Source organism: Hyla sarda, chromosome 9 (assembly GCF_029499605.1).
Source record: "Hyla sarda isolate aHylSar1 chromosome 9, aHylSar1.hap1, whole genome shotgun sequence".
In the NCBI taxonomy this organism is placed as follows: domain Eukaryota; kingdom Metazoa; phylum Chordata; class Amphibia; order Anura; family Hylidae; genus Hyla; species Hyla sarda.
The window spans coordinates 143,266,574-143,280,426 of NC_079197.1; the positions used below are offsets into that span (position 1 = coordinate 143,266,574).

At 43.0% G+C, this 13,853-nt stretch overlaps 1 protein-coding gene across 3 annotated transcripts in view; it reads left to right on the top strand.

The window, feature by feature from the left end:
* The window catches only part of ACTMAP (actin maturation protease), a 34,108-nt gene extending 27,890 nt beyond the window's left edge, over positions 1-6,218 (top strand). For all 3 annotated transcript variants that reach the window (XM_056538549.1, XM_056538548.1, XM_056538550.1), the window contains exons 5-7: positions 3,128-3,257; positions 4,096-4,166; positions 5,768-6,218. In XM_056538549.1, the coding sequence (XP_056394524.1) occupies positions 3,128-3,257; positions 4,096-4,166; positions 5,768-6,123 (557 nt within the window). In that variant the 3' untranslated portion in view covers positions 6,124-6,218. The remainder of the gene's footprint in view (positions 1-3,127; positions 3,258-4,095; positions 4,167-5,767) is intronic.
* Positions 6,219-13,853: the final 7,635 nt, after the last annotated feature.

The following is a 13,853-nucleotide window of genomic DNA, read 5'->3' on the forward strand; positions in this document are numbered from 1 at the left end:
TCATATAAGATAGAGATAGGCATAAGGCTATCCTTCCAATAAGATAGAGATAGGTATAAGGCTATCCTTCATATAAGATAGAGATAGATATAAAGCTATCCTTCATATAAGATAGAGATAGGTATAAGGCTCTCCTTCATATAAGATAGAGATAGGTATAAGGCTATCCTTCATATAAGATACAGATAGACATAAGGCTATCCTTCATATAAGATAGAGATATATATAAGGCTATCCTTCATATAAGATAGAGATTGGTATAAGGCTATCCTTCATATAAGATAGAGATAGGTATAAGGCTATCCCTCATATAAGATAGAGATAGGTATAAGGCTATCCTTCATATAAGATAGAGATAGGTATAAAGCTATCCTTCATATAAGATAGAGATAGGTATAAGGCTATCCTTCATATAAGATAGAGATAGGTATAAGGCTATCCTTCATATAAGATAGAGATAGGTATAAAGCTATCCTTCCAATAAGATAGAGATAGGTATAAGGCTATCCTTCATATAAGATAGAGATAGGTATAAGGCTATCCCTCATATAAGATAGAGATAGGTATAAGGCTATCCTTCATATAAGATAGGGATATGTATAAGGCTATCCTTCATATAAGATAGGGATAGGTATAAGGCTATCCTTCATATAAGATAGTGATAGGTATAAGGCTATCCTTCATATAAGATAGGGATAGGTATAAGGCTATCCTTCATATAAGATAGTGATAGGTATAAGGCTATCCTTCATATAAGATAGGGATAGGTATAAGGCTATCCTTCATATAAGATAGGGATAGGTATAAGGCTATCCTTCATATAAGATAGAGATAGGTATCAGCCTATCCCTCATATAAGATAGAGATAGGTATAAGGCTATCCTTCATATAAGATAGGGATAGGTATAAGGCTATCCTTCATATAAGATAGGGATAGGTATAAGGCTATCCTTCATATAAGATAGGGATAGGTATATGGCTATCCTTCATATAAGATAGAGATAGGTATCAGCCTATCCCTCATATAAGATAGAGATAGGTATAAGGCTATCCTTCATATAAGATAGGGATAGGTATAAGGCTATCCTTCATATAAGATAGGGATAGGTATAAGGCTATCCTTCATATAAGATAGGGATAGGTATAAGGCTATCCTTCATATAAGATAGGGATAGGTATAAGGCTATCCTTCATATAAGATAGAGATAGGTATAAGGCTATCCTTCATATAAGATAGAGATAGGTATATGACTATCCTTCATATAAGATAGGGATAGGTATAAGGCTATCCTTCATATAAGATAGAGATAGGTATAAGGCTATCCTTCATATAAGATAGAGATAGGTATATGACTATCCTTCATATAAGATAGGGATAGGTATCAGGCTATCCTTCATATAAGATAGGGATAGGAATAAGGCTATCCTTCATATAAGATAGAGATAGGTATAAGGCTATCCTTCATATAAGATAGAGATAGGTATAAGGTTATCCTTCATATAAGATAGGGATAGGTATAAGGCTATCCTTCATATAAGATAGGGATAGGTATAAGGCTATCCTTCATATAAGATAGGGATAGGTATAAGGCTATCCTTCATATAAGATAGAGATAGGTATCAGCCTATCCCTCATATAAGATAGAGATAGGTATAAGGCTATCCTTCATATAAGATAGGGATAGGTATAAGGCTATCCTTCATATAAGATAGGGATAGGTATAAGGCTATCCTTCATATAAGATAGAGATAGGTATAAGGCTATCCTTCATATAAGATAGAGATAGGTATATGACTATCCTTCATATAAGATAGGGATAGGTATCAGGCTATCCTTCATATAAGATAGGGATAGGTATAAGGCTATCCTTCATATAAGATAGAGATAGGTATAAGGCTATCCTTCATATAAGATAGGGATAGGTATAAGGCTATCCTTCATATAAGATAGGGATAGGTATAAGGCTATCCTTCATATAAGATAGAGATAGGTATAAGGCTATCCTTCATATAAGATAGGGATAGGTATAAGGCTATCCTTCATATAAGATAGGGATAGGTATAAGGCTATCCTTCATATAAGATAGGGATAGGTATAAGGCTATCCTTCATATAAGATAGGGATAGGTATAAGGCTATCCTTCATATAAGATAGAGATAGGTATAAGGCTATCCTTCATATAAGATAGGGATAGGTATAAGGCTATCCTTCATATAAGATAGAGATAGGTATAAGGCTATCCTTCATATAAGATAGAGATAGGTATAAGGCTATCCTTCATATAAGATAGGGATAGGTATAAGGCTATCCTTCATATAAGATAGGGATAGGTATAAGGCTATCCTTCATATAAGATAGGGATAGGTATAAGGCTATCCTTCATATAAGATAGAGATAGGTATAAGGCTATCCTTCATATAAGATAGGGATAGGTATAAGGCTATCCTTCATATAAGATAGAGATAGGTATAAGGCTATCCTTCATATAAGATAGGGATAGGTACAAGGCTATCCTTCATATAAGATAGGGACAAGGACTATTGCTAGTATTTAGAATATTGGGCAGATTAGATAGGTTCTTATCTGCTGACACCTTCTATGTATGTTTTTAGTGTTTATGTGGCTCTGCAGGGAACTTGTTCTTCTGTCCTGAATATCTGGGATACATTGACCTTAAACATTACATCCTGGCTGGTAGAAGCCACAAATGTCATCACAATTCAATAATCCACTGAAAGTGTTATTCCAATCTCCGCTTATCATTTCCTGTCCATGGGATAGAGGATAGCAAGTGGATTGGCTCGGACCCCGTGGATCCTGACATTAGGCCCTTGTGGCCGCTAAACCTGATCACTGAGCACAGAAGTGTCCGGGGGCTCCATAGAGAATGAATGGAGCAGTGGGCGCACAGGTTTTGGGGATGGTCAGGGGTCCCAGTGGCCTGACCCCCACCAATCAGCTTGTTAACAAGATGAGATAACCCTTTAATCCACCTGCCTGACACATCTCCTTAGAAATCCCTCTATCCTCTCTCCATAAAGGAGTGATAATAAGAGGGCACCATTCCCATGATCTGGGCACCGCTAGGATTACTGTGTTACATGATGGATACAATCTCTCTCCTAGCGGATAACATGTCCGGCCTCGCAGTGGAAGTTTTTGGATGTGACTGTGATCTTCTAAAAGGAGGAATGGAAGGAGAAAACAGACAGAGAATACTGGGGCACCTGACAGCCGGCCTTCCTGTTCTTATCCCGTATCCTTTATCATAAGACACATTACAGTCCCCAGTGTCCGCTGGTAAATTTCCCTTTTAAAGAATGAAGATAATTGGAAAAGGGCAAACTAAGGCCCCTTTCACACTATAAAAGTACTTCCGTTACGAACACCCGTTAGGATATCGGCAGTTATACGGCCGATACTAAATCACTAACAGCTGTTAGAAAATCCATTTATAATCTATGGGAGTTTTCTAATAGCCGTTTTAACCCGTTATTGTCCGTTATTAATAACGGACGTTATTTTGTGATGGGCGAATGGACGGGAGAAATAGTGCATGCACTAATTCTCCCGTTACTATTGCCCGTCACAAAATAATGGCCGATAATGGGTTAAAACGGCTATTAGAAAACTCCCATAGACTATAATGGGATTTTCTAACAGCCGTTAGTGATTTAGTATCGGCCGTATAACTGCCGATATCCTAACGGGTGTTCATAACGGAAGTATTTTTATAGTGTGAAAGGGGCCTAAGAATACAGAAGACTGCTTTCTGCTTGATGGCCACTAGGTGTCAGCAACATCACATAGTAAAATTGGCACTGTAATGTTAAAGGAGCAGCGAAAAGTAACTTATCCCCTATCCATAGGAAGTGTCTGATCATGGGGGTCCGACCACTGGGATCCTTACAATCTCTGTAGCTCCCTGAGCCTAGCCCGTGCTGGGGACAGCACACGCTCCATTCATTCTTTATGGGAGCGCCGAAGAGACCCGAGTGCTGTACTGCAGAGATCATGGTCACATACCTAATTTTCTGTTGAAATTGGTTTTATCAGACATATTTATGTATCTGAGTATTTAACAGCCTGAGCAGATACGATGAGGACTTCAATCACGAGCCGTGCCAGCGAGATGGACACCGGGCTCACTGGGCAGTTGTTTCAGGTGAGGATACACATAGGGGGAGATTTATTCTATGTCTACAATAACGCACGTATAGACCAAACCGTGAATGTGCCAGATCTATCACAGGGGCTCAGGCTTAATGATCAATCTGTTGCATGTTTAGACTGTTTAATCTGCCCTTAGACTTAAAGGAGAATAGAAAAATGTATCCCCCATCCTAAGGATAGAAGTGTCAGATCGCAGGGGATCCGACCACTGGGACCCCCCGAGATCTTCCGTCTGGTACCCCAGCTCTCCTCCTGAATGGGATGTGCTGACCATGGGAGGAAACAGTGGCCGACACCCCTCCTCCATGCACACGGGGATCTTCGGCTCCCCCATAGAGCTGCATAGAGGGGGCATGTTGGCCACAGTTTCGTGCGGTGGTCGACACGCTTTATTTAGGAGGAGAGCCGGTGCGCTGGGTGTGAGATTGCTGGGGGTCAGACCCCCCACGATCTGACACTTATGCCCTATCCTTAGGATAGGGGATACATTTTTCTATCCAGGAGTACTCCTTTAACCTATGCCAGAATTTAGAGCCTGAAGTGGTGCGTTTTTGGCACATGCATTTTTTTTGCAGCATCTAAAGCCACATCCTGCTTCTTTAGCAGACAAGGCGCTAAAGCAGTGTTTTCCAAACAGTGTGTCTCCAGCTGTTACAAAACTACAATTCCCAGCATGCCCGGATAGCCTTTGTTACACAAGAGCCCCATGCTGCCTATGGACTTCCCCATAGACCAGTGTTTCCCAAGCAGGGTGCCTTGAGCTGTTGCAAAACTACAACTCCCAGCATGCCCGGACAGCCGAAGGCTGTCCGGGCATGCTGGGAGTTGTAGTTTTGCAACAGCTGGAGGCACCCTGCTTGGGAAACACTGACATTGACCGTAAATTGAAGATCACCGACTACTACAAGAGCCAATAAGGAAGTATTCCCTTTATATTTAAAGGGGTGTGAAAAACTTTTTTTTTTAAATCAACTGGTGCCAGAAAGTTAAACAGATTTGTAAATTACTTCTATTAAAAAATCTTAATCCTTCCTGTACTTATTAGCTGCTGAATACTACAGCGGAAATACTTTTCCATTTAAAACACAGAGCTGTCTGCTGACATCATGACCACAGTGCTCTCTGCTGACATCTCTGTCCATTTTATGAACTGCCCAGGGTAAAAGGAAATCCCCCATAGGAAACATATGCTGCTCTGGACAGTTCCTAAAATGGACAGAGATGTCAGCAGAGAGCACTGTGCTCATGATGTCAGCAGACAGCTCTGTGTTCCAAAAAGAAAAGAATTTCTGCTGTAGTATTCAGCAGCTAATAAGTACAGGAAGGATTAAGATTTTTTAATAGAAGTAATTTACAAATCTGTTTAACTTTCTGGCACCAGTTGATTTAAAAAAAAAAAAAAAAGTTTTTCACCGGAGTACCCCTTTAATCTGTAATGCCGCCTTCTTTACTTTGAAGTTCTCTACGTAGCCCCCCGACTGTTCATTTTATGGGATATAGGGGAGCTAAAAACCAGACCCCAAAATCCATCAAAACATTTTTAATGTTATACATGTCTGATGTCCAATGACCATGTCCGTCTTTCTTCTTTAGGGGTTCTTCTTGGAATCCGGGTTGGCTCTTTTGGTTCCGATCCTGAAGTCTCCAGATTACTGTACCCACCACCCAGTCCCTTAACCCTCAACACAGGGGACATAGAACAACTCTACCTCATCGCCAAGCAGGGCAAGAGCCTCCGATACCAGCTGTGGGAATACGGGGCATTGAGTCGTAGCAATAGTCAACTACTTCACCTGGACCCCAAGAGAAGCAGTGACGGCAATGTCTATGTGGTACCTGAAGGTGGCGTACAAGCTGGGCTGTGTGGCAAAACCTTGCTCCTGAAACATCCAGTGCGTTCAAAAGAGGAAGAGACTGGAAGCCGAACAGTAACAAGTAGTTATTTTTAATAATTATCAAATAAATGATTTTAATGTAAGTTTTGCGCTGCTTTATTTTATTATTTCAATCTTACCTTGATGAAAAAATGAATAAAATTTGCCTGCCTGAAGTTTTCGTTTCCTGGATGTCCGTGCGCACAACAGGTTAAAGGGGTACTCCGCTGCTCAGCGTTTGGAACAAACTGTTCCGAACGCTGGAGCCGGCCGTGGGAGTTTGTGACTTCATAGCCCCGCCCCTTCATGAGGTCACGCCCTGTCCCCTCAATGCAAGTCTATGGGAGGGGGCGTGACGGCTGTCACGCCCCCTCCCATAGACTTGCATTGAGGGGCGGGGCGTGATGTCACAAGGGGCGTGGCTATGACATAACAAGCTACCAGCTCCAGTGTTGGGAACAGTTTGTTTAACCACTTAACCACTTTAACGTCTTCAAATCCTTCCTAAGGTAGACAACTTGTTAGCAGCGGTAATTACATATTAAAAACGATTAACCAATCAAAACCGACACCTTACATACCGTACTTATTTAAAGGGGTACTCCGGTGGAAAACTTTTTTTTTTTTTTTAAATGAACTGGTGCCAGAAAGTCCCATTGTGTATGTACAGGAAAGAATAAACTTGGCTTACCTGAAATATTCATTTCCTGGATGTCCATAGGTTGCACAACATTCCCTCCCTTATACTCCGTCTGGTACTCATACTATCCTTAAAGCAGTACTCCGGTGGAAAGCTTTTTTTTTTTTTTTTTTTTTTTTTTATGAACTGGTGCCATAAAGTTCAACAGATTTGTAAATTACTTCTATTAAAAAATCTTTATCCTTCCAGTACTTTTTAACAGCTGTATGCTACAGAGGAAATTCTTTTCTTTTTGAATTTCTATTTTGTCTTGTCCACAGTGCTCTCTGCTGACACCTCTGTCCGTGTCAGGAACTGTCCAGAGTAGCATAGGTTTGCAATGGGGATTTTCTCCTGGTCTGGACAGTTCCAGATATGGGCATCAGGTGTCAGCAGAGAGCACTGTGGACAAGACAGAAAAGAAATTTAAAAAATAAAGATTTTCCTCTGTAGCATACAGCTGCTAAAAAGTACTGAAAGGATTAAGATTTTTTAATAGAAGTCATTTACAAATCTGTTGAACTTTATGGCACCAGTTCATTAAAAAAAAAAAAAAAAAAAAAGCTTTCCACCGGAGTACCGCTTTAAGGATAGTACGAGTCCCAGACGGAGTATAAGGGAGGGAATGTTGTGCAACCTATGGACATCCAGGAAATGAATATTTCAGGTAAGCCAAGTTTATTCTTTCCTGTACATACACAATGGGACTTATGTGGCAAGAAATTTGGGCGGAATTAGGTATCTGCTGCAAGCTGGAGGACAATGTACCAATCTATACTGTCTCACGAATGTAGAGGCGGGGGACCATGTAGCTGCTTGACAGATGTGATGTAGAGGAATGTAGCTTCTCTCAACCCAGGAGACAGAGGTAGATCTGATTGAATAAGGCCTAATGGAAAAAGGGCATTCACAGCCATCCAGGGAGTCACAATCCTTAAAGGGGTACTCCGGTGGAAAACTTTTTTTTTTTTTTAAATCAACTGGTGCCAGGAAGTTAAACAGATTTGTAAATTACTTCTATTAAGAAATCTTAATCCTTTCAGTACTTATTTGCTGCTGAATACTTCAGAGGAAATTCTTTTCTTTTTGGAATACAGAGCTCTCTGCTGACATCATGACCACAGTGCTCTCTGCTGACATCTCTGTCCATTTTAGGAACTGACCAGAACAGCATATGTTTGCTATGGGAATTTTATCCTAATCTTGACAGTTCTTAAAATGGACAGAGATGTCAGCAGAGAGCACTGTGCTTGTGATGTCAGCAGAGAGCTCTGTGTTCCAAAAAGATAATAATTTCCTCTGTAGTATTCAGCAGCTAATAAGTACTGGAAGGACTAAGATTTTTTAATAGAAGTAATTTACAAATCTGTTTAACTTTCTGGCACCGGTTGATTTAAAAAAAAAAAAAGTTTTCCACCGGAGTACCCCTTTAAAGGTGTACTCCGCGGAAAAACATCTTATCCCCTATCCAAAGGATAGGGTTAAGATGTCTGATCTCCGACGCCGCACCCCAGTCATCCGTGCACAGAGCTGGGTGACTGGCAACTATAGCCGCCAAGCCCCCTCCATTCATTTTTATGGGAGAAGGCGTGACTGCTACGTACTAGCCATCACGCCCCCTTCCATGGACATGAATGGAGGGGGTGTGGCGTGATGTCATGAACACGGAAGCTCCAAGCCTCCGTGTTCTGGATGCCACTGCTGCCGGCCCTGAAATTGTGGGGGACCCCCGCAATCAAACATCTTATCCCCTATCCTTACCCTCCTGCAGAGTACCCTTTTAAAGGAAATCTGTCACCAGGGTAGCTTGTGTTAACCTGCTGGAATTGGGTAATAGCCCTGCTGACACTCATCACTATGCCACTTTCCTAATTTCAATCTGTTTTGCCGATTGGTGCACCCTGTCCCTAAGAGCACCACCACGCCCACCCAACATCTACAGTAACTATTCCAACTTATAAATGTACATAGGCCTCGTGTATAGGGACATAGCTTTATCATGATGAGTAATCCTGATTTTTTTTTTTATTGAAAGCCGAGGTACATGCTCTCAAATCACCCAAGTGCAAGTAAAAAGTGCAAGTGTTCACACAAAAAAACGTGCACAAGAATGCAGTCTATCGCAAGCCCTTCTCCAAAAGGAGAGAGGCCCCCCCAACAAACCAAACCCTTCGCCTCCGTGCCAAAAGGCCCCTGCGAGGTTCCAGGTACGATGTCCCCTTTCGCCAAAGCTACTCAGGGACCGAAAGTGTTCCCGGCAAACAACTCAGCGTTAACCAGGTTGTCACCAAGGAACCAGTAAAACCGGTTTGGCATCCTGACGAAGCAAGGATGCCACGGGGTATAGAAGGGAGATAAGGAACCTGATGGCCACACACACCTCCCCTAGACCGGCAGGAGGGACACCCAGAAGGGCTACCGCACCCTACCAAATCCTAGTGGACAAACGAGTGCAGTGTGTAATACTGCCCGGACATCCGACCGGATCTATAAAAATTCCCCGATCCTAGCCGGAAGGCCGGGATACTAAGGGTGAGTGCCCAGAAGAGTGAGAGAAAAAGTGCGTGCTACGTGCTTTCATTCAAGTGGGGTTGCCAATCCCAAGTGAATTCCGGCACCCTGGGGTCACCACTCCCAGGGCACTTGTGCACCTCGGCCTTCACTCTACCTGGACCTTAGGGCAAGATCCAGCAGGGAACAGGTCTCATCGGGGATGACTGCTGTGCTATACAGCCATCCCTGGTACACCCATCCTACTGTGTGGTTCCCCATCCTGCCTTGGTGGTCTTCCACACCGCCAACTAACAGGAAGGGTACTACACTTGATCTTAGCCAAAAGGCCGAGAAGCGATGAGTAATCCTGATGGTCCTGCCATGTTACTTCACAAGCGAAACTTCAGCAGGTATATCGGGAAGTGAAAACCAGAGTGGCTTCATAGCACAGCCATCATCTGTCTTATAATTAAAACAAGGAAGAGCGCTCCATAGCGTAAAACCGCCACTCCAGGGTCCAATTAGTAATAGTAAAAAACCCTTACCGAAGGCGGTTGTGTGAACTCACACACAACAATGGTCTGCGTGAATGAGAGAACAAGTCTGTTCTGCAGCCTCCCCAACCTAGGCAATATTCAACAGGTGAGGACTTCCAAGGGGCGGTGAGGGATATCGGCGCTGACCAGGAACGGACACGTCCGGCAAGGAAAAGATTTTTTATTTAAATGCAATTAATTTAATTAATTGTATTTAAATAAAAAATCTTTTACTCACCGGACGTGTCCGTTCCTGGTCAGCGCCGATATCCCTCACCGCCCCTTGGAAGTTCTCACCTGTTGAATATCTGTCTTATAATGAGTGCCGAAGTTGCGCTTGCACAGTAACAATGCAGTGCCAAATGTTACCATGCAAGCGCGTGATTGGACAATGAGATAAAGCTATATCACAAAGGGGAAGGCCTATGAATACTAGTTACAGTAGCTGGCGGGCATAGCAGTGCACTGAGGGGCCAGGCAACACCTCCAGTGCACCAGTGCAAATGTTATTTGCATATTCCTATTTTTTTTTCCACTTTATTAAAGAAAAAGTCATGACCAGAATTCATAAAGTACCGTATTTTTCGCCCTATAGGACGCATCGGCGTATAAGACGCACCCAATTTTTAGGTGCAAAATCTAAAAAATTAAAGATTTTGAAGCCAATAGTGGTCTTCAACTTGCGGAAGTCCAGATGTTGCAAAACTACAACTCCCAGCATGCCCGGACAGCCAACGGCTGTCCGGGCATGCTGGGAGTTGTAGTTTTGCAACATCTAAAGGTCCGCAGATTGAAGACACTGCATAGGAGGTAATACTCACGTGTCCCCGCCGCTCCGGACCCGTCACCGCTGCCCTGGATGTCGCTCCATCGCTGTCGCCGTGTCCCCGTCACTCTGGAACGTCTCTGCTGCCGGCCGGGTATCCTTGCTCTCCGTCGCCGCCATCACGTCGTTACGCACACCGACGCACGTACGCGACGACGTGATGACGAGGAAGGAGAGCGCCGGCCATACAGGGGATCCCTGAACGGAGAAGACACCGAGGAGGCAGCTCCCGGTGTCCTGTAAGCACTAACCTGGCTATTCAGTCGGGCTGTTCGGGACCTCCGCAGTGAAATCGCGGAGGTCCCGAACAGCCCGACTGAACAGCCGGGTTAGTGTCACTTTCCCTTCAGACACGGTGGTCAGCTTTGATCGCCGCGTCTGAAGGGTTAATACAGGGCAACACCGCGATCGGTGATGTACTGTATTAGCCGGGGGTCCCGGCCGTTGATGGCCGCAGGGAACGCCGCGATAGGTGTGTATTCGCCGTATAAGACGCACCGACTTTTTTCCCCCAGTTTTGGGGAAGAAAAAGTGCGTCTTATACGGCGAAAAATACGGTAGATGGCTCGCCTTTCTCTGTAGTTGTGACGTATACAATATCAACACTAAAATCCAATAATAAGGAACAAGTGTCAAATAACTCAACAATCTGAGAGTAAATTCCCTGCGTATCTGGAACAAGGAAACAAACTATAACTAATTAAATTAAGTTATGGACGCCATCTAGATTAAGACAATTTACCTAAAAGGGGTTCTCCACTGCCCCAGCGTTTGGAACATTTTGTTCTGAATGCTGGGTGTGGGCTGTGGGGGTCGTGACGCCTACTCATGACGTCACATCACGCCCCCTCCCATAGACTTGCATTGAGGGGGTGGGGTGTGATGTCATTAGGGGGCGGGGCTATGATGTCACAAGCTCCCGGCGCCGGCTGCAGCGTTCGGAACAGTTTGTTCCAAACGCTGAGCAGCGGAGTGCCCCTTTAATACTTACCGACTTGGCTTGTTTGACTCTAATTGTACATTTGTATGTGCTTTCTCTGTCTGTCATTTTGGTTTGCTGTTGTTGGTTAACCCTATTGTGCCCTAACATGTTCCCTGACTTCTGTACTGTGTTTGTTACGCCCTGCATCTTAATAGTGCGGGGACCAGAACTGTGGTTGGAGCCACCCTATTATGGAGGTAGGCACCCCCAAAAGGCAGGGTCAGAGGGTTTGAATTGTTCAGGGCTGCACTTAAAGGGGTTATCCAGGAAAAAACTTATATATATATATTGTAAATTACTTCTATTAAAAAAAATCTTAATCCTTTCAGTACTTTTTAGCAGCTGTATGCTACAGAGAAAATTCTTTATCTTTTTAATTTCTTTTTTGTCCTGTCCACAGTGCTCTCTGCTGACACCTCTGTCTGAGTCATCTCTGCTTGTCATCTCTGCTTGTCTCGGGAACTGCACAGAGTAGAAGAGGTTTGCTATGGGGATTTGCTTCTAAACTGGGCGGTTCCCGAGACAGGTGTCATCAGAGAGCACTTAGACAGAAAAGAACAACCTTAACCCCTTAAGGACCGGGGTTTTTTCCGTTTTTGCATTTTCTTTTTGCTCCTTGCCTTTAAAAAATCATAACTCTTTCAATTTTGCACCTAAAAATCCATATGATGGCTTATTTTTTGCGCCACTAATTCTACTTTGTAATGACGTCAGTCATTTTGCCCAAAAATCTACAGTGAAATGGAAAAAAAAATCATTGTGTGACAAAATTGAAAAAAAAAAGGCAGTTTTGTAACTTTTGGGGGCTTCCGTTTCTACATATTACATTTTTCGCTAAAAATGACACCTGATATTTATTCTGTAGGTCCATACGATTAAAATGATACCCTACGTATATAGGTTTGATTTTGTTGTACTTCTGGAAAAAATCATAACTACATGCCGGAAAATGAATACGTTTAAAATTGTCATCTTCTGACCCCTATAACTTTTTTATTTTTCCGTGTACGGGGCGGTATGAGGACTCATTTTTTGCGCCGTGATCTGAAGTTTTTAACGGTACTATTTTTGCATTGATAGGACTTATTGATATATATTAAATGATATAAAATTGACCAAAAATGCACTATTTTGGACTTTGGAATTTTTTTGCGCGCACGCCATTGACCGAGCGGTTTAATTAATGATATATTTTTATAATTCGGACATTTCCGCACGCGGTGATACCATATATGTTCATTTTTATTTTTATTTACACTGGTTTTTTTTTATTGGAAAAGGGGGGTGATTCAAACTTTTAATAGGGGAGGAGTTAAATGATCTTTATTAACTTTTTTTTTCCACTTTTTTTTTGCAGTGTTATAGCTCCCATAGGGACCTATAACACTGCACACACTGATCTCTTATACTGATCATTGTTATCCCATAGGGACCTATAACACTGCACACACTGATCTCTTATACCGATCATTGTTATCCCATAGGGACCTATAACACTGCACACACTGATCATTGTTATCCCATAGGGACCTATAACACTGCACACACTGATCTCTTATACTGATCATTGTTATCCCATAGGGACCTATAACAATGCACACACTGATCTCTTATACTGATCATTGTTAACCCATAGGGACCTATAACACTGCACACACTGATCTCTTATACTGATCATTGTTAACCCATAGGGACCTATAACACTGCACACACTGATCTCTTATACTGATCATTGTTATCCCATAGGGACCTATAACACTGCACACACTGATCTTCATCATTGATCACTGGTTTCTCATAGGAAACCAGTGATCGATGATTCTGCCGCATGACTGCTCATGCCTGGATCTCAGGCACTGAGCAGTCATTCGGCGATCGGACAGCGAGGAGGCAGGTAGGGGCCCTCCCTCTGTCCTGTAAGCTGTTCGGGATGCCGCGATTAGCCGCGGCTATCCCGAACAGCCCGACTGAGCTAGCCAGCAACTTTCACTTTCGCTTTTAGCAGCGCGGCTAAAGGGTTAATAGCGCGCGGCACCGCAATCGGCGCTGCACGCTATTAGAGGCGGGTCCCGGCTTCACTATGACGCCGGGCCCGCCGTGATATGACGCGGGGTTACTGTGTAACCCTGCGTTATATCAGGAGAGCAGGACCAAGGACGTACCGGTACGTCCTTGGTCCTTAAGGGGTTAACTTCAGAAGGTCATAAGTACTGAAAGGATTAAGATTTTTTAATAGAAGTAATTTACAAATCTGTTTAGCTTTCTGGAGCCAGTTGATTCATAAAGTTA